This window comes from Quercus robur, chromosome 10 (assembly GCF_932294415.1).
Source record: "Quercus robur chromosome 10, dhQueRobu3.1, whole genome shotgun sequence".
Classification (NCBI taxonomy): domain Eukaryota; kingdom Viridiplantae; phylum Streptophyta; class Magnoliopsida; order Fagales; family Fagaceae; genus Quercus; species Quercus robur.
Window position 1 is genome coordinate 39,957,869 of NC_065543.1, and position 24,189 is coordinate 39,982,057.

At 35.6% G+C, this 24,189-nt stretch overlaps 1 protein-coding gene across 6 annotated transcripts; it reads right to left on the reverse strand.

Moving 5' to 3' along the window:
• Positions 1-16,181: 16,181 nt before the first annotated feature.
• LOC126703021 (putative pentatricopeptide repeat-containing protein At5g37570) lies at positions 16,182-23,799 on the reverse strand. 6 transcript variants are annotated; one of them, XM_050401916.1, is made up of 5 exons: positions 21,340-23,799; positions 19,806-20,258; positions 18,042-18,856; positions 17,674-17,935; positions 16,182-17,129 (listed from the first exon to the last, which is right to left on the reverse strand). In XM_050401916.1, exon 1 carries the CDS (start codon positions 23,339-23,341, stop codon positions 21,584-21,586), a length of 1,758 nt encoding a protein of 585 aa, XP_050257873.1. In that variant the 5' UTR covers positions 23,342-23,799; the 3' UTR covers positions 16,182-17,129; positions 17,674-17,935; positions 18,042-18,856; positions 19,806-20,258; positions 21,340-21,583. The 6 variants fall into 6 exon arrangements, with proteins under 6 accessions (XP_050257873.1, XP_050257870.1, XP_050257872.1 ...); XM_050401913.1 differs by lacking the exons at positions 17,674-17,935; positions 18,042-18,856 and having other exon boundaries at positions 21,340-23,428; positions 23,532-23,799; XM_050401915.1 differs by lacking the exon at positions 18,042-18,856.
• Between the last annotated feature and the right edge of the window lie 390 nt (positions 23,800-24,189).

Here is a 24,189-nt window from a genome sequence, read left to right on the forward strand (position 1 = left end):
TAGGCTAGCTGAGAAAAAAAAAATAAAAAAAGTGGTTTACAACTATTATGTGTAGTTTTAATTCCGTTCCAAATTTGATTGTAATTTTATTTAATTATATTTTCTTGTATTTATGTGGTTTTTAATTGTAAGGAATGAGAGTGTGAGATTGTGAAGACTCAAGATTAAAAGGATGAACAAGTAGATTTCACGAGAAGCTCGCGAGAAGCTAACCCGCAAAATAAGCCACGTGTAGAGCACATAACTAGAAAGCAAAGAGTCACGCCAACTTGGAGTGTCTTATGGGTAAGGCCTTCTCGCGAAATACTCGCGAAACATTCTATTTGACTAATTTGTCATGTTTGTTTTACCAAGTCTTTACCCACACTATATATACCCTCATTACTCACATAATGTAAGGAGTGTTTTTAGAAAGAAAACCCTAGAAAATACACTTGAGAGTTAGAGATTATTATACCCACAATCATCTACATATTTCCTTGTGATTTTCCTCTACTCTTACCTCTCCATTTCTAAATCCTTAAGAGGTTGATAGCCCAAACAATTGCCACACACAATCTGAGTGTCAAGTGAGGTTTTGGTGCTGCTGGAAAGTATTGGAAGGAGCCAATCATTGGCAGATGCACTTGGGCTGAATTGCAGGATCCGGGAAAGTTAGAAAAGACAAGATTCTGAGAAGCCAGTTGGTAGCAGGAGCTTGGAGGGCTCAAGTACATTGAGTAGACTAGGCTTGAAGGGTCTTTTGTTATTCGGTTTCCTCTTCGATAATACGTCTCGATGTTATCTTGTGTTTGCATCTCTCTTCCCTACTCTTAAGCTTTACTTTATATCGTTGATAATGGATGAATATGACTTAGGATAGTGTTATCGTTTGTTTACGCTCATTTACTCTTATTCTACATTTAGTTTAATTTAGAGTAAAAGTAATCTAGCTGTAATTTTAATTTGAAGGTCTAAAGAAACTCTTGTGTTTTCATACAAATTCGAGCTTTCATATATGAAAAGTAACAATTAATTAAAGTATTATCTATTTTAAATAAAAAAATTCTATAAGTATTTTTTATCTTTCTATCTCTACAAATATATCATATTATTATTTTTTGTATGTTTGATTAACATTTTTCTAAGGTGAACTATATTCTTCTCTCTCTCTCTCTCTCTCTCTCTACTTTCTTGTGGATTTTTTTCCCTTCTTAATTCTATTTAAGGTTGATGATTTTTTTTTTTTTTTAAATGTGTTTTGGTATTGTGTTTTTTTAATTTCCCATTACAAAGTCTTTTTTGATAGGCTAAGAATGTATTGACCCCTTAGGTAAATTAATCAATTAATTAGTCAAGTGAATTAATTAAGTCAATTTAACATGCAATATGCGTGGTAGTACAAAAAAATCTCCAAATAACTAAATGCAGTGGAAAATAAATTTGACACGGTGATTTGTTTACGAATGATAAAAACCTCCAAGGCAAAAACCCTACTAGGTGAATTTAAGGTCACCACTTCCGAAAATCTACTATTATCAAAAAAAAGTATTTACAAGTAAAAGAATCTCAGTACTTTATACCAACTTACAGTTGAACCCTTACCCCAATATACAATTGGACTTGTAATGTAGTGGCAATCTCTCCTTTCAATGCACGGCTTCAAGTACGTGACTAACCAATCGATGCACAGATCCTAGTACATGATTGACACACCAACTTAAGAAGGATGTTGGCTGCAAAGTTCTTCAGTTCATTCAGGCGATGAAGATCAAAAAGCTTCTTGGTCACAAAACCCTAAAGCGTACAAACGCAGCAACTTCTTCAAGAGAAAAATGAACTAGGGCAAATTGTCTCCGGTCACAATATGCTTACATAAAACCTTTGCATTAAGTGAGACGGCCCTTAAAATAATCTTTATATATGTCTAGGGTTGTGAGAAAAGAAAACCTAAACACATAGCTTGGATATGCGTGAAAAACAGTTCTGAAAAACTGATTTTCGTAATTCTTGATAGATACAACTATCGAGATTATCTGTCAAGTTTCACCTTTTAAATCTCGATAGATACATATTTCGATCTATATATTGAGCTTTAAAGAACATCACTTCTTCACTTGATTCTTGGACAGATTTGCATGGTTTCAATACTTGAAATAGTGCAGGCTGTACTTCGAGAAGTACCCTCAGTTTTAATTTTTAAATCAGAAAGCATTTTTTCAACAATTTCAAAAGTTTTAGATTGGGAGGTTTTGAACTTGAACTTTTTTTCATGACTGGGTAAATTAATCAAAGGTTCCTCAGTCTTGACAAAAACATGTTTTTCAGAAACAGATTTTTCAACAAAAGCAGTTTTGTCAATAATTTTTTCTTCAATACGGTCAAGCTGTTGACCAGTAATATGCAAAGATTCATTAGTAAAATTGTTTTGTTCGATAAGACTAACAGTGGGAGTTTTATCATCAGCAATTTTGAAAGGAGAGGCCTTCACTTCCTCTTTTGTCACTTCATCCTTCTTAGTAGTTATCAAAATTGGCTCAAGAGGAGGATGACTAGACCTAATAATGGTTTTATCTATTTTAACAAAATTTGATTTTTTTATCACATTTAAATGTTGTTTTGAAACCTCATCTTTTGAAACATAATGGTTTTCAAGAAAATCAAAAAACAAAATATGTTTTTTCAATTGATTCATCTTTTCTAACCATTTTCTCTTAACATGGTCTTTTTCAGACTAAGCAAAATTATTTTGGAAATATTTTCTTTTAAGTCTGTTTTTTGAAAGCATAAACTCATTGTACAAAGAAACCATATCAAGTTCAAAATCATCATTTAAAATAGTCAAAACTCTTAATTGATTTTGGTAAACAGGATTTTCAATAGGAGGAAAATCAGAATCAGATGGAGCAACAGATGCAGAGTCTTCTTCATCATCAATAGCAACGTTGCCATGAGGAGAGGAAGATTCAGCTTTAGTAGAATAGAAAGGAGTGCTAACTTGGGAGTTATCGCTAGAGACTCCTTTTAGCCTTAAACCAATGGGTTTTTCAAGACTTTTTTGCAAAAAATCATTGAGATCTTGGTCTCTTTTTGAAATATTTTTCAGATCCAGCAAAGGAATGTCTTCTTTCGTTGATCCTTAATGGTTGGTTATTTTGAAAACTTATTTTAACTGTACCATCAAAATATTGTTGAATATGAGTGAGATCAAGTTCATCAAAAATAGGTTTAACAAGAGGAGATTCTTGTTCCAACAACCATTCAGTGGGAAGCTTAACGTCTTGCCATTGAATCATTTTTGGAACTTGAACTTTAGCATCAGGAGTTAAACATTGAATTAACATAGTTTTACCAGAAGGTTCTTTGTGATTTATAGCACCAGGATTTAATTGAGTACCAACAATCTGTAATAAATGCAGTAAATCAAAGCAAAGACTTACTACCTTCTTCCATGATATAACCAGATGAAGCAATATTTAAAGTCAAAGTTTTAACAATATTAGGATCATCCAAAGGAAGAGTAAGATCAGGATAACAGTTAAAATAAACAGAACCACTCACCCGAAAGGGTATTAATACTTCTGTTCTAATGTGTTTACATTTAGTATAATTGAGTGTTGAACCTAGGATAGTATAGATAAGTTGTGGAGATCCAACTCCTCTATCAGCTCTAGGACTGGTTGTCCTCCTGTTATCGTAAATGAAGAAGATCACACTGTTGAAGAACACGAGATCCTTGATTTCTGAAAATGGAATCTTCCTAAAGTTGATACTAAAACTGTTTATAAGACTAGTTTTGTTGAAACTACTTTCTATCCCGTTTACAAAGTGAGAACTGTTGAACAAACATTTTCTATTTCTAGAGTTCATGAAAAATGTTGCTTGTTTTCTAAAAGAAATATTAATGAGTTCATTGCAAAAAAACTCAGTTATTTGCATATTGGTATGGTTCAGGTTGCTATTAAACCACTCACCCGAAAGGTTATTAATGCTTTTGTTCTAATGTGTTTACATGATGTTAGATTTAAAAATTTTAAAGATAGCATTCTTGGTATGATTACTGCTTCTTTGTATGATGGTCCTGTTTATTTTAACTGTTATCCTGATCTTACTCTTGCTTTGGATGATCCTAATATTGTTAAAACTTTGACTTTAAATATTGCTTTATCTGGTTATATCATGGAAGAAGGTAGTAAGCCTTTTGCTTTGATTTACCGCATTTATTACAGATTGTTGGGTACTCAATTAAATCCTGGTGCTATAAATCACAGAGAACCTTCTGGTAAAATTATGTTAATTCAATGTTCAACTCCTAATGCTAAAGTTCAAGTTCCAAAAATGATTCAATTTTGTTTCAAAAAATAACTCTGTTTCAGAAAATAACCCTGTTGTCGAAAATGAGGCTCTTGGAAGTCGTCTTAAAGCCTACAATAGTCAACTCTTTGGCAAAGAGGAAATCCATGCAATGGATAATGAGACTCTAATGGGCACTGATTATGCTAGATTGAGTCTTAAGACCCAATCTCTGTTAAGAAATGTTGTTGCCAACTTGCCGATGGATGTACAATTACGTATTCTGAGAAGCAAGGCTATGTTTAGGTCTTTTGACCTATGGTTCAAACATTTCAAGAAACTTGTTACTGCTACTATTCCTGATCCTAATGAATTAGACGAATCTGATAATGTATTTGTCCAACTGGACTGGGAAGAACACTTTGGGAGTACTCTCAGAGTGTATGAAAAGAAACACCCATTTCCTGGCCTCTTGATAAATTATGATGATAGTTCATATATTGCTGATGATTCAGATGATGATGATGATGACAGGGACCCTAACTGGCTTTCCCAAATGTTTGAATATAGCTTTATCAGGTTCATAAAATTAACAGGCCATTATCAAGTCAGCCAACTCCCACATATTATTCAGGATGCTGTTAAAGGATTTAACAATCCTTTTGTTTCCATCAGATGCTGGAGTACGTTGCCAAAATAGGAAAGAGATAACTGGATGAATGTCCAGTCTTCAAAGCATCTCATTCTCATTAATGGCCACACTCACCAAGGGCCATGGTTTGAAGGAAATTCTCAATTGTCCTTTGATGATCCTTATGTTCTTGTAGAATGTTGGAGAAATTGTTTTAATAACCAAATTATTAATGTTGCTCAAAATTTATGGAAAAATTATCATTTCATAGGAAGCACAGATAGAATTTCTGTCTTTGGTCCCAGACCATATTCTAATGCCATTGCTCATTTGCAGATTGCTGATCATTGTAATTCGAGAAGTCTTCTCATTCCAGGGAGAACTCCAGTGTTTGAGCCAATTTTATATTGTGGATTCTGTAATCAGTATGCTATTTACCATGAGCATGAATGTGATTCTCCACAAGGTCCTTTTGATCCTTTTGATGGTTATCCATCCGATGCTCCTTCCACTAATTGATGAGTTCACTCTTGAGGTTACTACTGTTTCAAGACTACTGCTACTTTCCCCTATTTGTCTAGCCTGCACAATGGCCAAAATTGTTACAATATTCAAAAAATGTTATGATAAAGTCCCATGTGCCTACTAAGAAGTCCCTGTGATGTTCCATGAGTCCCATGCCCTTTGGAATAAAGAATTTCCTTAGGCATGCGTCTCATATTCTCCTGACATGTCCTTTGGACTCATATTGGGATTCTTGAAAAGCAAAAGAAAAAGAAATGAATCCTCATACTTTGATCTTGTCATGATTACTTTGGTCTTACCATGCTTCTTCCGACAAAGTCTGAACATTATAAGTTGAAGAAAATGACAAAAAATTTTAGCTGATTTTAAGTCAAAAAGTGGGAAAAACACTGTTCACGGATTACTGTTCACAGATTACTATTCACTGACACTGTTCACTTTTTATTGTTCATAATACTGTTCACTCCGAAATTTTGCCTATTTAAGGAGGGTTGTCCCTTAAGTTTAAGACATAATTCTACTTAGGATTTTCTCTTTGGAACTTCTTCCTCTTAGAAGCCTTTCTCTAGAGAGAATTCCTTGCTCCTATTACCTTGTTCCTACTACCACTATTTCCTTACAAAACCTTGTAACTAGGACTAGTTCAAGCTTTGTAATTGTTAAACTGTACTGTTGAGATCCTGTATTCACTACTACTGTAAGTGTTTATTCTACTTTCAATAACAAGTATTTTCAGTTTCTGTTCATTATTCTACTTGTTGCTACCGCCACCTAGGACGGATTACCGCCATAACGAACAGTTCTAAATTGCTTCCATTTACTTTGAATTATTTTCATATATACTGCTTGGCTGGTTCTACCGCTTTACTATTGTTCTTACTTTTAAGTTATTTACTTACATTCAGTATATTACACTGTGCTTCTGTCTCTTTCCTTCAGCTGTGCATCCCCTTCCCCCTTTATGGTATCAGAGCCACTCTTTTCTGGCCGGTGATAGTGTTGTTATGTCTTTATTTCTTGTCCGTGTCTACCCGAACCTTTGGTACTCTGTTGTTGTGTTCCCTTCTTACTATCGTTGGCGTGACCCTAGTGTCCCATGCCCTTTGGAATAAAGAATTTCCTTAGGCATGCGCCTCATATTCTTTTGACATGTCCTTTGGACTCATATTGAGATTCTTGAAAAGCAAAAGAAAAAGAAAAAGAAAGGAATCTTCATACTTTGATCTTGTCATGATTACTTTGGTCTTACCATGCTTCTTCTGACAAAGTCTGAACATTATAAGTTGAAGAAAATGACAAAAATTTTCAGCTGATTTTAAGTCAAAAAGCCCATTACAATACATATATATATATATATATCCATAAAGGGGACACGCTACTGAAGAGAAGGAGACGGAAGCACAGTAATATTGTAAATGGAAATAATGTAAAGAACTTGAAAGTAAATAGCTTGAAAATAAATAACTTGAAAGTAAGAACAATAATAAGGCGGTAGAACCAGCCAAGCAGTATATATCAAAATAATTCAAAGTAAATAAGAAAAATAATTCAAAATAAATGAAAGCAATTTAAAACCATCCGGTATGGCAGTAATCCGTCCAAGGTGGTGGTAGCAACAAGTAAAGTAATGAACATAGAACTGAAAATACTTCTTATTGAAAGTAGGATTAACACTTACAGTAGTAGTGGTGAATACAAGATTTCAACAGTTACAAAGCTTGAACTAGTCCTAGTTACAAGGTTTGTAGGATTACAAGACTTGTAGTGAACAAGGATGAACAAGGTTGTAAACAAAGTAGTAATAGTAGAAGCAAGTGGGTTCTCTCTCTAAGAAGGCTAGTTCTAAGGGAAGAGAAATCAGTAGTCAAACTTGACTTGAAAAAACCCTTAAGGGACATCCCCCCTTAAATAGGCAAAGCTTTGAGTAAACAGTACTCATGAACAGTAAAAGTTAACAGTAAAAGATAAATTGCTGAAAGCAATCTTGATGTGACTAAAAGTCACGGGAAACACGGAGAATCAACTTTTCAGAACATTATCATCAGGAGTGGAAATTAACAGTGAAAGTCTACTAGTAAACAGTGTAGCATTTGAACATTATCATCAGGAGTGGAAATTAACAGTGAAAGTCCACTTAGTAAACAGTGTAGCATTTGGCCTTTATGCAGGCTAGACAAATAAGCTCAATCTTCTCAAAGATCTGGAGTTTCTTCATCATGTCCAAACAGCTCCTGGTCATATGGGAAATAAGGGTTCTGAGCAACAGATTCTTCGGAGGAGGCTTTGGATTCTTCCTGATTAGCAACAGCTTCTTCTGCCCATTTGAGTAAAGCTAGAAGAGCATCAGGATTCTTTCTCAAATTGTCAATAGAGGAGCTTTTAGTCTGAACATTTTTGCCAGAAGAAGAAGAGGGAGCATCAGCAGGAGCAGGGGTTTGAACAGGGGAATGATCTTTGGCCATGGGTAAAGCAGCAGCAGATGAAGATTCTCTGGAAATAAAGGCAACAGCGGTAATGATCTTTTGAGTGTGAGGGAATTTTCCCCACCATTTTACATACCAATGCCTGGAGAGAACATCACCATCTTTCTCATATTGCCATTTCAATATCCAAGGTATTTTATATTTTTTAACAAAATGAAGCAAGGCAGGAAATTTGGCTCCATAAGCATCACACCTAAAACATTTCTTGAAACTGTTGAAAGCTTCAAGCAATGGTGCAGGAAATAAATCAGTAATAGGACCAAATTGGGCCCACCAGCGGTTGAACCAAAGGGGCAAATCACCAGTGAATTCTTTGTCAAAGTTAACAAACCAGGAATGAGACATGTTTTCATTCTGGTGCAGCATGAATCTTGACCAAGCCATGATATAATCATAATATGAATAGGGAATGGGGGAGCTTGGCATTGTTCTAGTAGATGTAAGAGAAGAGCCCCATTGTTCTTCAGAAATAAAATTGACCAAGTAAACACTGTGGTAAATAATTTTGGAAACATCTTTGTGATCAGAAATGGTGTTAATAATAATAGATCTTTCATGGCGCAGAAGATCAGAATAATAATTTAAATTCTTTTCCCTATGCTCCGGAATCCAATGAAACTTTGGAGGGAAATAACTCCGAGCAAGTCTGAGCGGATCAGAAATAGAGGCTCTGTTGGGTTCAATATAAAACAGGTGTTGGAAATATTGTTTTTTGATGTATTGAGGGGAATTTTTTGGAAAAACAGTTTTGATGGGCCGGTTAACAGGGGTTAAGGCATAAGGATCATAAGATGAAGCAAGAACAGTGGAGTAATTAATCCTAGGGATGGTTCCTAGGGTGGTGAAACGGTTGGTTATTTCAAGAGGAGAAGCAGGTTCTTTTTTAACAATTTGTTTATCAGTTTCAGCAGGAGGATTATCTTTTGGTCGTCTACTTGCCATGGTGACACTGCAGAAATTCACGGGTAAGGAAATCAGGGATAGAATTTTGAGAACCTTTAATATATTCAATATCAAAATAAAAAACGCTTAAAATAGCTTGCCATCTAGCGAAAATATGTTTTGAAGCAATATTTTCAACATCTTTTTCAATAACATATTTAGCACTTTTGCAGTCAATACGTAACAAAAATTTTTGGTTTAACAAATCACTTTGAAATTTTGAAATACATAGTACTATAGATAAAATTTCCTTTTTAATAGTACTATAATTTAACTGTACATTGTTCCAAATACCAGAATAGAAACGAACAATTTGTTCAGATGACTCAGAAGAAACTCTTTGTTTTAGAATACCACCATAACCAACATCAGAGGCATCGGTTTCAACAATTTTGAAAGCTCCAACAGTAGGAATACCAAGACAAGGCAATGTCTTAACATGAGTTTTGATTTGTTTAACAATAGAAGTATGAACATCAGACCAAGGAGGAGGATTACTTTTTAACCGATCAAACAGAGGTTTGCATTGTTTCCTCATATCTTTGTAAAAGTCTGCAACATAGTTTAATGACCCAAGAAATCTTTGGAGTTGTGTTTTGTCAATGATAACATCAGGAAACTTATCGGCAAACTGGATGGCTCTATCTATAGGACGAATCTGTCCTTCAGAGATATCATAGCCAAGGAAACGAACTTTGGTTTGGAATAGTTTAACCTTCTTGGCTGAGACAACAAGACCATTTCTTTTGATAGTATCTAGAAACGAATTCAAATGTTTCCAGTGTTCGTCAATAGAGCTAGAGTAAACAAGAACATCATCAATATAAACAATGGTGAAATGACTGAAGGAGTTAAAAATATCATTCATGATATTTTGAAACTCGCTTGGGGCATTTTTAAGGCCAAATAGCATAACATTCCACTCATAATGTCCAAAAGGAGTGGTGAAAGCAGTTTTGTACCTATCATTCTCACTAATCTGAATTTGCCAAAACCCAGATTTCATATCAAACTTAGAGAACACAACAGCTTCATTCAACCTATGGACAAGGTCATTCTTGTTGGGAATAGGATACCGAATCCATTCTAAAACCTTATTCAGCATTTTTTTGGACATAAAAGGCTGAACAAGACCAGGGAGACTTGCTATTCCTAATCAATTTTTTCTGCAACAAATCATGGATTTCTTTTTTGCAAAATTCAACAGTTTCAACATTCATTTGGATAGGACGAGCTTTAGTGGGAATATTTTTCTCATCAAAATCTTTGACATATGGCAAATTAACAATATGTTTCTTCCTATACCAGAAAGCATTAGGGACATCAGAGCAAACATCATCAATCAACATTTTCTGAAAATTACCAATTTTGGATTGCAACAATTTATCAGAAATTTGTTCAGCAATTTTCTTGTATCTAACCTCTTGCTGAAGAAATTTAAGATGTTTAATTTTAGCATGAATCATGTTTGAAGCAGTATTAGTATCAATATCAAACTTCGAAGCAAATTTGAACTTTACTTTTTGTCCAAAAGGATCAGTAGTAATTCCATCATGTTCAACAAGAAAATGATATAAAGCATTTATAAAAGGCAAACCAAGAATCACTTTATCAGTCATATTCTTAACAAGAACAGATGGAATCTTGAAACAGACATTAGCATGGCATACATGAGCATTATTCAATTCATACTTTATTTGCATCTGAGAACCATTAGCAGAAACTAATCTTTCAGTAGATTTTTCAAAGTATTTTGAAGGAATCAGTCCTTCTTGGATACAGTTCATATCCGCCCCTGAATCTATCATAGCAATAACAGTGAAATGATAATCAGGAGAAACAACAATTTTAACTTTTGTAAACCATTTTGGAGGAATTATTTTATGAACAAGAGTAAGTTGAGAAATAGTGACATCATCAGGAATACCTTTATTAGAAAGAAGAGCTTGTTGACAAGATTCATCTCCATCCTTATGCTCAAGTCCTTTTTTAAGGTTATTTTTATCACTTTTAATATCTTTAAAATCATGTTTTAATTCGCTTATCTCTTGTTTAACAATATTAATTTCATGTTGTAAATCATTAACAGTCAGTTCTTTAGATTTCTTATTATTAAATTTTTCTAAAGTTTTATCCTCTTTACTCTTGGTGAGGACATTGGTTTTAATAACATTGCAGCAAGAACCTCTACTACCAATTTTAATATCAGAAGAATTATCAATATTTAGTATGTTGAATTTGTTTTTTAAATTACTAGGTTTTCTTTTACAATTTTTATTAAAGTATCCAGATTTTCCACAATTAATACTTCTCTTCTTAGCATAGAAATAATTAGGTTTAACAAAGTTAAATCTGTACCTTAATTGGTGTTTTAACAATTTTTTATCATCACACCTATTGGTACTAAGTTTTTTAATAGTACTGAAAATATCTGCATAGGTTAAATTATTATAATCAATAGAATCATTTTTAGCCATTAATTCTTGTTTTACTTTATGAGCAAAGATAGGAGGCAAACCGTCAATAAACTTTTCTTTCCAATAATACTTATGACAATCTTTCCGGAGCATCACTCTGGAAATAAAAACATCTTGATACCATCTGTATTCAGACATAGTTGAACAACTCAAATCATTTAAATAATCATGGGATGAAATATTGGATGGAGTACCAACAAAGTGTTTGAGAATAGTATAGATCAAGGTATTGACACCATTACAAACAATACTTTCATTAAAAATAGGCAAACATTCATCATTCTTATTAACAGCATGTTTAATAGACTCTCTGGATTCTTCAGTGATATATGAATCCCACCATCCACGAAGAGCACCAGAAAAACCAGTAACAAGCAAGTTAATAATATCAGGTTGATCAAGATCATGGTTATTTTGATAAGCAATACTAACCATAGACATGTGAATCATTTTAGTAACGATTTCTAGTTCAGACAAACCATCAATATTCCATTCATAAAGTTCATCAGCAGAAACAGAAGACACAGTATCAGAATCTGTATTTTCTTTAGAAATAATTTCTTCTTTAGAAATAATTCGAGCAGTTGGAGTACTTGTTGAAGTACCCTCAGTTTTAACTTCTAAATCAGAAAGCATTTTTTCAACAATTTCAAGAGTCTTGGACTGAGAAGTTTGAAACATAACTTTTTCTCTTTGACTAGGTAAATCAATCAAAGGTTTCTCAGTTTTAGTAGGAACAGATTTTTCAACAATTTTTTCTTCAATACGGTCAAGCTGTTGACCAATAATATGCAAAGATTGATTGGTAAAATTGTTTTGTTCAATAAGACTAACAATAGGAGTTTGATCATCAGCAATTTTGAAAGGAGAGGCCTTCACTTCCTCTTTTGTCACTTCATCTTTTTTAGTAGTTATCAAAATTGAATCAAGAGGAGGATGACTAGACTTAACAATGGTTTTATCAATCTTAACAAAATTTGATTTCTTTATCACATATAAATGTTGTTTTGAAACCTCATTATTTGGAACATAATGGTTTTCAAGAAAATCAAAAAACAAAATATGTTTTTTCAATTGATTCATCATTTCCAACCATTTTCTTTTAACACGGTCTTTATCAGACTGAGCAAAATTATCTTGGAAATATTTTCTCTTGGTTTTGTTTGAAGCAAGCATAAACTCATTGTACAAAGAATCTCAATCAATTTCAAAATCATCATTTAAAACAGTCAAAACTCTTAATTGATTTTGGTAAACAGGAGGATTTTCAATAGAAGAATCAAAATCAGATGGAGTAACAGAAACAGTGTCTTCCTCATCTTCATTAGCAGTTTTACTAAATGGAGTGGAAGTTTCAGGTTTAGTTGAATAGTAAACAGAGCTAAATTGGGATTTATCACTTGAAATACCTTTTAGCTTTAAATCAGAGGATGTTTCCAAATTCTTTTTCAAAAATTCATTGATCTCACGATCTCTTTTTGAAATACTTTCAGATCCAGCAAAGGAATGTCTTCCTTCGTTGATCCTCAAAGGTGGATTGTTTTGAAAACTTATTTTAACAGTACCATCAAGATATTGTTGAATATGGGTGAGATCAAGCTCATCAAAAATGGGTTTAGCAGGAGGGGTTTCTTGTTCTAACAACCAATCCTTAGGAAGTTTAACATCTTGCCATTGAATCATTTTTGGAACTTGGATTTTAGCATCAGGAGTTGAACATTGAATTAACATGGTTTTACCTGAAGGTTCTCTAGGCATTATAGCACAAGGATTCATTTGAGTACCCATTAGTTTGTAATAAATGCGATAGATCAAAGCAAAAGGCTTACTACCCTCTTCCATGTGATATCCAGATGAAGCAATATTCAAAGTTAAAGCTTTAACAATATTAGGATCATCCAAAGCAAGAGTAAGATCAGGATAACAGTTAAAATAAACAGGACCATCATACAAAGAAGCAGTGATCATGCCAAAAATGCTATCTTTAAAAATCTTAAATCTAGCATCTCTTAAACACATGAGAACAGAAGCATTAATACCCTTTCGGGTAAATGGTTTAATAGCAACTTGAACCATACCAATATGCAAATAACTGAATTTTTTAGCAGCAAGGAAGTCATTAATATTCTTTTTAGTAAACAAACAGCATTTTTCATGAATTCTCGAAATAGAGAAAATTTGTTCAACAGTTCTAGCTTTATAAGCAGAATGAAAAGTACTTTCAACACAACTAGTTTTATAAATAGTTTTAGTATCAACTTTAGGAATAGTCCATTTACGAAAATCAGGGATCACCTCATTATCATCAATAGTGTGATCTTCTTCATTTACAATATCAGGAGGACAACTAGTCCTGGAGCTGATAGAGGAGTTGGATCTCCACAACTTATTCATACTATCCTAGGTTCAACACTCAGTTATCATGTTTTTCTCACAACCGTTGCATTTCGTAACACATACCCTAACCAACCTTATACCTCTCATGCCCTACACGCCCTCTCTTGGCTCAAACGGGCCTTACAGCTAGGTTCTAGGACTTCACTTTACGACTAGGGTGGTGCCAACGACGGTAAGAAGGGAACACAACAACGAAATATCAAGCATTCGGGTAGATACGGACAAGAGACAAAGAACACAACCACACTACCACCGGCCAGAAAAGAGTGGCTCTGATACCATAAAGGGGACACGCTACTGAAGAGAAGGAGACGGAAGCACGGTAATATTGCAAATGGAAATAATGTAAAGAACTTGAAAGTAAATAGCTTGAAAATAAATAACTTGAAAGTAAGAACAATAATAAGGCGGTAGAACCAGCCAAGCAGTATATATCAAAATAATTCAAAGTAAATAAGAAAAATAATTCAAAATAAATGAAAGCAATTTAAAACCATCCGGTATGGCGGTAATCCGTCCAAGGTGGTGGTAGCAACAAGTAAAATAATGAACATAGAACTGAAAATACTTCTTATTGAAAGTAGGATTAACACTTACAGTAGTAGTGGTGAATACAAGATTTCAACAGTTACAAAGCTTGAACTAGTCCTAGTTACAAGGTTTGTAGGATTACAAGGCTTGTAGTGAACAAGGATGAACAAGGTTGTAAACAAAGTAGTAATAGTAGAAGCAAGTGGGTTCTCTCTCTAAGAAGGCTAGTTCTAAGGGAAGAGAAATCAGTAGTCAAACTTGACTTGAAAAAACCCTGAAATTTAAGGGACAACCCCCCTTAAATAGGCAAAATTTCGGAGTGAACAGTGTCATGAACAGTAAAAGTGAACAGTAATTTGTGAACAGTGATCCGTGAACAGTAATCAGTGAACAGTAATCTGTGAATAGTGTTTTTTCCACTTTTTGAAATAAAAACTTCTGAACTTTTGTCATTTATTTGGTCCAACATGTCAGGAGAAGCATGGCAAAAGGCAAAAGGAGAAGCATGCATGCCTCCACCAAGTACGTAGATGCTCCTTTCTTTTCTAAAAAGACTTCAAAGGTGACATCTTGTGTTGGCCAAAAGGAAGCTTTTGTCAGAGCATCATCTCTTCACAACCATCATGGCCTGTGCCTTTCAAACCATTTTGAATATTGTAATAGATCTGGCCGTTGTGCAGGCTAGACAAATAGTGGCCGTTGTGCAGGCTATATATATTTATTGTAATGGGTTTAAAATTTCAAGAAAAAAGAAGAACTGGGTTTTTTAAAGAATTTGGTTATGAACGACCACGTATATAAATTAGTAGTGGGAAAGTTCATAAAATGCATTGTGGTCAGAATTGATTCAATCACATAAACAAGTTTTGCCAACGTTTAGAACAAAATTTCACTGCTGAGGTACACTTCTTTGATCCCTGAGTTCCTAACTATATATGGATCCATTTATTCATGGATTGGACTGACATCTTTCTTTTCCTTTTCAGTCTTTCGGTGCTTATGTGGCTGATCCTAAATCCTCTGCTGAACTTCAAGCCAAACAAATGAATTCCGGGCCTGACACATCCTGCTAGAGGAGCAACATCGTGAATTTGAGGCCAGGTTCAAAGCTCTGGAAGTTGAGTTAGCGATGACCGCACCACTGACAAGACGGAAGAAGTTTTCCAGGGCAATCGAGGGAGGGGAAGACCAGATTGAACCACACCATGTCAAGCAAGCCTAGTACTGACAAGAAGAAATAGGATGTTTTCCCCTTCACTATATTTCTTTGGTTATCTATCTTTGTGGGGGAGTCATGTTTGAGCTCTCACTTTCTCTAAAGCAACAATTACTAACCGGTGCAGTACATGGAATAGTTTAACAAAAGTTATATACATATATATATATATATATATATACTAGTCGCTAATCCGTGCAAAACACGGTAAAATTACTGGAAATGAAATTTAAAGAAGCATTGAATTATAAAGTGATGTTATTTATGAGTTAAAAATATTTACCAACTCAACTATTTTCTTTTAATATAAAGATTGTTGTACCAGTAAGATTGCTTATTTAATTTAATTTGAACCTTCGTTGTATGTATATGGGAGCATATCAACTGCAATAGGCGAATAGACCATCTAAAGCCAACTCAGAATCCAACTCATTGAAACCAAAGTCATCTCACCTTATTTGTGTAACAAAACAATCTCATCCTGTCATAGATTAGACATAGTCCGGCAGTCCTTTGTCATTGACTCCACATCTCCTTCATCGCTTAGTCACCCTCACTCCTCTACTAGATCTGATGCCGGCAGCCATTTGCTGGAAAGCACGGACATGTCATTTTGCCTGCCGTGTTCTGATAGAAACTAAGAAAAGAAGAGAATAGAGTAGTGAACTAGGCCTCCTAGAGAGAGATTAGAGAAGAAAGAGAATGACTGAATAAGGAAGCGTGTTTGCTTAACTTTCTAAATGAATCGTTACAGTGAATACATAATTCTTCTTATACTACTCACAATTAAGTTACAGTTATGATGCTATGTTTAACTAATTGATTCTTCTTATCTACAGTTATAGCTAACTAACTAAAAGACAAGCCAGCTCATCACTAACTAACCAACTTCCAACTGACAGTGACAGCTATAACCATAACTCCTATCATTCCCTTCCCCTTAAGAGAGACGTTGTCCCCAAGGTCAAAATTCAATTTCACTTCACTGCTTACACTGCTTCACTTCACTGCTGCACCTTACATTGCTGTACATTTACACTGCTGCACATTGCACCTTCACTTCTACACCTGTACTGCTGTACATTTAACTGCTGCTTACTGCTGTCCAACTGCACAATCCATGAATCAGTTACATTACCAAAAGTCTTCAATTAGCTTCTCCCCACCCCATCAAAGGACCTTGCCCACAAGGTGGGGAAATTGGTGTTGAAGTGCATACAGCGATTCCCAACTAGCAGCATCTACAGACTGACCATGCCATTGAAGAAGGACCTCAGTGATGGTCCTAGTTCTCAATTGTTTGGACCTAGTCTGAAGAATAGCAATAGGCTCAGGGTTAAACAAACCCTCAGCATCAACAAGAGGTAAGGTAGGAATAGGAATCACTTTATCACCCAATTTTAGCTTCAAGTAGGAAATACGGAAAACTAGGTGAATTGAGCAATCATCGGGTAAGGCAAGCTAGTAGGCCACCTGGCCAATCCTCTGAAGAATCTGGAAAGGACCATAATATTAACATGTACCGAACATCACAGCCTCCCAAGGCCAACACATTTAAGTCCATCTTGAACTAATTACCCTGTATCTTCAAGGAAACTGCATGACAAGACCCTTGTGTTCTCAAGTTTGATCCATTAGCTACCTTTACTTCAAAACTATCCTCAGTGGACAAAAGAAAAGAAACACGTGTTAATAACAAGAAAACATTTATAAACAATAAAACATTTATAATTAGGATAAACACATGTTAATATCAAGTATACTAGCATAATACTAATTACTAACTCCAACTCCCCAACTTCAAGCAAAAAGCAACACATCACTCATCATCATCTAACACAATGGTGCCTAGATCCACATCCATAAGCATTGGGCAAGCTGATGCAATTTCCAAAACCCCATCCAAAACAAAACACATGTCATCTTCCTATTGGAAATTGAAGTCTAAGGCTCCAAAAATATTTGGAGCCCAAGTTTGTACTTCTCAAAAAAAATCGGTGCTAACTCCTTTAGACCAAAATTCTATTTTACATATTATGCCAAAATTAAATAATACCTCTATCAATGGAATAATGGATACGAACAAAAACTTAATTCGATCAAGAAGTGTGTGCATTTAATTAAAAAGAGAAAGGGATAAGGAAGGTGAAAGTGCTAAAATATGCAAATGAAGCAATGCAACTAAAGAAAGAGATGTACCTTGTCATTAAACAATACAAGAAAATCATATAGAAACGACAAAGAAAATACTTTCAAGCTAATTTTAAATGGAAGCATATTTCTTCAAATTTCGATAAAATTTTCTCATTTTCTTCAATTGATTGAAGTTGGAGTCAGCAGTTGAAAACGTATAGGTCATTGAAGACAAACCCAAATCAAACCCACTACTGACTATTGAGTCAGATCCCAGATCTTGCACCTTGAGAAATTTTACTGGTGAAATCCCTAGAATTTCTTGAGCCTGCTTACAATTAGCAAATAGAAGAAACTGCAATTTAGCATCGTAATGAATTTGATTTAGGTAATGAAATTTTTTATTTATAACTTTAAGAGAGAGGGAGAGAGACCTGGCTTAATGAGCAGCTTAGTGACTGTGAATTCAGGGATTTACAGTTCATTGCACACACTATTCTTATGGATTGTGGAAGCCTTGGAATTTTACGAAGTTGCATGCAATTTTTTATTCCAAGTCTTCTTAATCTAGCAAATCTACTAATGCTTTCAGGGATCATACGAATATTGGTTCCATCTAGATATAGATATTTCAATTCAGGAAAGTAATCAGGCATCATTAAAGATCTAACTCAGTTAGATTTTCACAGTTGTTGAGATTCAGATATTCCAACTTTAGAAACCCATATTCAGACAAGCTACCAAAAGAATGGTATGTCAGACTTCTACCAATCTTCAATTTGGTACAATGGGAAATCTCTAAAACACTAAGATGTTGCAATTTATAGATGCTATCCGGAAGATCCATAATGCTTTGACAATAACTTAGGTCTAACTTCTCAAGCCTAGTGAGATACCCAATTGATGAAGGCAACCCTTTAATACCAGTCCTTGACAATAATAGTGTTCGTAAACTTTCCATTCCTGGCAAAATACTGGGAAACTTCTCAAGCATTAAGCAATCACGGAGATCAAAATATTGAAGAGATCTTAGCATAAGGCTTCTTGGAAGAGTTTGAAGCTTTTCACAACCTTCGAGGATCTAGATTTCAAGCTTATCAAGAGATCCAACCAATTCATCAACCACAACTAAATTTTTACACTTAGAAAGGTCCAATACCTCTAAGTTTGGGGTGCACAAGGCAGGAAATTCCATAATGGATTAACAGGATCCACACTTAATATATTTCAAATTTTCTAATGGGATCCCCTGTATAAGGAAAAAAGTCAAAATTTATCTTAAACTTTAAAATAAAATTTAATAAAATTGTAATTCATAAACACTAATAATCATACCTGCCTGAATGGCTCCTCTAATGCAATGCAACTATATGGCATGTTGAGTTCAACAAGTAGATGAGGACAAAAAGTGGATGGCAAAGGAAAAGAATAATCAGGCCAATCTAGCAACCTTAACTCACTGGGGAGATATTTCCTTATTCGCAATGTACAAATACAATGCGTGAGGCCCCAACTATGACGGGAATCTATTACAACTTGGCATTTAGGTACAAATAAGTGCATGCGTTTTAATTTAACTTTCAATATCTCTTTAGTAATTGTTTGGATATATTCAGACTCAGACTCGCTGCCTATCACAGAGAAAAAGAAACATTAAGAGTTAAACTAGCTGGAAACAAAAATACAAAGATGAACTAAATTCAAGTTTCCTAGTTGTGTGTGTTACAACTTGCAACTAACATATTATTAATTAAAGTAAATGGCATTTAAGCCTTAGATTTGAGAGCTATCTCTATTTTTTTTTTTTTTTTTTTGGAGGGGGCTAAGAAATTAGTTTAAGCTTTTAGCAAGTAGTCACGTGAACACTTTGGTTAGTTGAGGAAACAAACTATTTGCTAACCAACTTCTGATACTTTTGTTTTTTGTTTCTTTTTGATGAATTAAACCACTTCTGGGTTGTAGGATTTTGTATTTGGTCTGGAAGGAGAATTTCTGCTTGGCTTCGGTTTTGATAGTTTAGTATGAGCCTATTGTATAGCTTTCTCATTTGAACAATTTGTTTGTTTCTTAGGCTCCCTTTTTCCTAAGAATCTGGGTGTAACTGTGTTTATGTTGTTCAATGAATTGATCTGATTTATCATATAATAATAATAATAATAATTAATAATCATAATCATAAAAGCAGAAGTAATACATACCCAATTTTGTAAGTCAATCCAAACAAATTCGCAACTTCAACTAGAGCTGCCCTCCACTTCCAAACCTTTTCCTTGAAGTTTCTTTCGTGCTCAGCCAGTGCTAACCCATACTTCCCTGATTGTTTACGTACCTCTGATGGGTCCACTTTGTAAAAGACAGGTAGAACCTTCTGACCTTTCTTAAGACACTCGACAAGTTCATCCAAGCACCAAGTGGAATTTGCATAGTTTTCAGAGAATACAACAACTGAAGACCTTGACAATTCAATGGCTCCGAGAAGTCTGGGTGAAATTTCTTCTCCCCTTTCAAGCTCAGCATCATCTTTGAATGTCAGACAAAGCCTAATATAAATGGTTTGTAAAAGAATGGCCGGTATCTTCACCTCTACGGCTTAGGAAGACATCATATTTCCAATAGGGAGTGGAAGAAGAAGATGAGGCTCCTTCACTGGTCTGCAAAGCCATTGGAATCTATGACTATAAGCAGAAGAGAAGACAGAGACAATCAACGGTGTGATTAAATAGGAATTTTTAAGATGAGTAAATGCATGCGGATTTTTTTGTCTTTTTGGGCCAAAGAGCAATATGAGGTGTGAAGCTCTCTGCTTACGCCCTCGCTAACACAGATTCACCTATCAAGTTCTAACTGTTAAGGAAATTGCTAATTCCAATTTAGCAAAATCAGAACCTATCTGAACGCGTTTGATTGGGAAATTATCTTCACCAAATATGTTCAAATTAGAATCGAATTAGAGATTTAGGATTCGAGGATCAGCGTAAAATGACTTGGGTGGTCTTAGTGTCATACTAACCAGGAGATGTTTTGTTCTATTACCCCTAAACCTAAATTCGGCAAAGAAAATGCTTTTATGACAATTTGCATAGTTTTACAGTTCTCTTTCATCATTCTTCTCTTGCTCAGCCTTCCCTTGGGTGTTATAAACAGTCAATGGCAGATGATGTTATAAGAGTTCTTGATTTGAACTCCACAGAGGGAGAAGTGGCAGAGAGCTACATATTGATGGCGGTCTCTGATTTTTATGCTGTGAATGCTAATTATTGAACTAGACTGAGTCTTTTTACCAGGGATTTCAAGGATTATGTTGTTGAGCATCTACAGGTAACTATAATTCTCACACACATCCTAAAAGGCTAAAAGTACAGATTTTTTATATTTTGGTAGAACTAAAACTGGTATTTATCTCTTTTGGAATGGGAAAGGCATCAAAAATACATATGCATACATGCACAAAGAAGACTAATGTTCCAAGTAAAAAGAGTTTGTTAATTCAAATTATGTGAACAAAAGAATGTAAAGGAATACAAAAATAATAATAATATGATTAGTAGAAGTAGTAAAAGATGACATGTCAACTAAGGAATTAACAAAAAATGACATCAAACATTATATACATGTGTGTGTGTGTATACAAAAATTGAAACGTAACATTTACTGTTGCTACCCTTCTTTTAAGCTACATTAGCGTGGCATGTCATCATTTCTTTAAAAAATATGTATATAAAAGATGTTTACACTGCAACTTCTCCCAGTGACCATGGGAGAGGAGGATTTCAGTTTTTTTCTGGCAGAAAACTGCTGCTGCAATTCTTTGTGGTTGGGATGACAAGACTCTGAAATCGATCAGCCCTTGCACTTCTTTTTTCTTCATTTAATTGATGGAAAGGCTCTTCCAATAGGATCAGCACTTCACCGATGTGGCAGCCTCAAGATCATGGTATTGAGGAATTGTGATTCAGTCATATGATGAAACTCATTCTCATGAATTAATGCAACTATGACCAGTTATTTTCCTAACTCCTCTTTCCTTCATCTTCTCCCTCACAAGAGAAACATCTGACCACCGATCTGCTGCTGCATAGATGTTGGACAAAGACACATAATTACCAGCATTATGTGGCTCAAGCTCAAGAAGACGAGCAGCAATAACCTCCCCTAATTCAATATTGCAATGCAGCTTACAGGCCCCAAGAAGTGCACCCCAAGCACCAGAATGTGGCTCCACAGGCATTGAGTTTAGAAGCTCATAAGCTGCTTTCAATCTCCCTACCCTGCTAAGAAGATCAACCATACAAGCATAATGATCAGGAGAAGGAACTAAAGAGTATTCATATCTCATCATTTCAAAATAGTGCCAACCCTCTTCAACAAATCCAGCATGACTACATGCTGACAAGATGACGGTGAAGGCCACCTCATCTGGAACCAGCCCTTCATTTAGCATCTTATTGAAAAGGTCAACAGCTTTCTTCCCATGCCCATGATACGACAACCCTTGTATCATGGAACAATAAGAGATTAGGTCCTTTTTGGGCATCTCTTCAAACAACTTCGTTGCTCGCTCCATGTTTCCACACTTGGCATTCATGTCAACAAGAGCCGCAGCTACATGAGGTTGTTGAATATCCATTGTGCTTCGGCTCACATAAGAATCAACCCATTTAGCCAATTCCAAATTACCAATTTGAGAACAAGCAGACATCAAGCTCACCATAACAAACTCATCAGGCTTTACATCCCTTGAATCCATTTCAAGGAAAACTTTCAACGCTTCGTTAGGCTGACCACTTTGAGCATAACCCGATATCAATGCAGACCACACAAAAATATCCCTTTGAGGCACCTGCTCAAACAGAAACCTTGCAGACGCCATATCACCTGCCTTTGCATACCCATCAATCATGGTAGTATACGAAACCACATTCCTCTCAGGCATTTCATCAAACATCCTCCTCGCACCCTTCAAGTCACCCAGTTTCACGAGGCCACAAATGATAGCATTCCAGGATGCCACATTCCTTTGTGGCATTTCATTGAACAACCTCTTTGCCTCTTCTAAATCCCCAAAAGTTATATACCCAACAACCATAGCCGTCCATGAAACCACATTTCTGTCAGACATATCATCGAACAGCTTACGAGCACTAAAAATATGTTTACATTTCCCATAGAAGTCAATCAAACTAGTCTTAACAAAGAGATCCCCTTCAACCCCGCACCTCAATGCCGACCCATGAAGGGCACTCCCTAGGCTAACCTCACACTGGGTGGAACACGCTTTAATGATTGACGGGTAGGTGTAGCTGTCAGGCACACCACCCTCTCTCTTCATGCGAACGAAGAGTGAAACAATGTGGATGAAATGAGAGTTTTGAGAATAAGCTCTAATGAGAGAGTTCCAGAGGAACGTACTGGGTCTTAGAACGCGGTTGAAGACGGAAGTGGAATAGGAAAGAGTGGAGAGGGAGAGGGAGATGAAAAGGGTGATGAGAAAGTGGTCTTGCTCGAGGCCTTTACGGATGATGTGGGCGTGAAGTTGGTGGAGGTGGAGAGAGGTCTTGCAAGACCTGAGGAGAGTTGGGATTGAATTTGAATTTGAATTTGAATTTGAATTGAAGGCAGTGGTGGCGGTGGTAGTGGCAGTGGCTTTGGCTTTTGGAAGGCTACTGCTATTGCTACTGACACCGGAGAAAGAGAAGCAACGGCTAGAGTATTGACATCGCCGGATAAAAGCCATTCACCTCTCCATTCACCTCTCTGCGTTCTCCGTCGCTGTCGTTCTCTCTCTTCCTTGCTTACTCTCTCTGACTTCTCTGGTTTTTATCTTTAGAAAGAAAAATAATAATAAAAACTTTAAATATATATATATATACCAGCTTTAAATAAAGAATACACAGCAAAATCAAACACAAAACCCAAAGCTGTACTTGGCCGGAGCTGCCTCCTGAAGCGGCGGAGTTGAGCCGCCGCCGACCCTTTCTCCCTCTCGGTCTCACCCTCTCCCGGTCTCTCAGTCTCTCTCTCTCTCCCCCTGTCGATCTCTCAGTCTCTCTCTCTCTCCCCCTCTTTCTTTCTCCCTCAGTTAATCGGTTTCATCATCATCTGATCTGAGTGAGCCAAGGTATGTTTTGTTTGGGTGTTTTTTTAAAATAACTATAAAACTCAAACTATATGAGTTGGGCAACGTTACAAACATATTTCATTCCTAACAATTCGAGTTTAGTGGACTCGATTTACCTAGTAGCTGAGGTGGACAAAGTAGGAAACCGAGTTCATTAAACTTGATTTATATAAGTTTCCTACTTCAATGAACTCGGTTTCTATACATAGAAACCGAGTTCATTGAACTCGAATTCTATGTCTCATCCCACTGCGTCAATAGTTTCTGGTCACGTGGGTACTGAGCTGGAAATCGAGCCTATTGGACTCAATTTCTATGAATGGTCCCCAGCCCTCCAAATGTTGCCGTGGGTCCCAACTGGGACCTGTTTTCCTTCTTGTCCGTCTCTTCACTCACTACTTTCTCAGTATCTTCACTCAGTAACTCTCTTCACTCACTACACTCATCTCACACAACATCTCAGC

Excerpts from the sequence above, each read along its gene's own strand:
- LOC126703021 (XM_050401913.1), bottom strand. The coding sequence starts at position 23,341 with ATGGCTTTTATCCGGCGATGTCAATACTCTAGCCGTTGCTTCTCTTTC.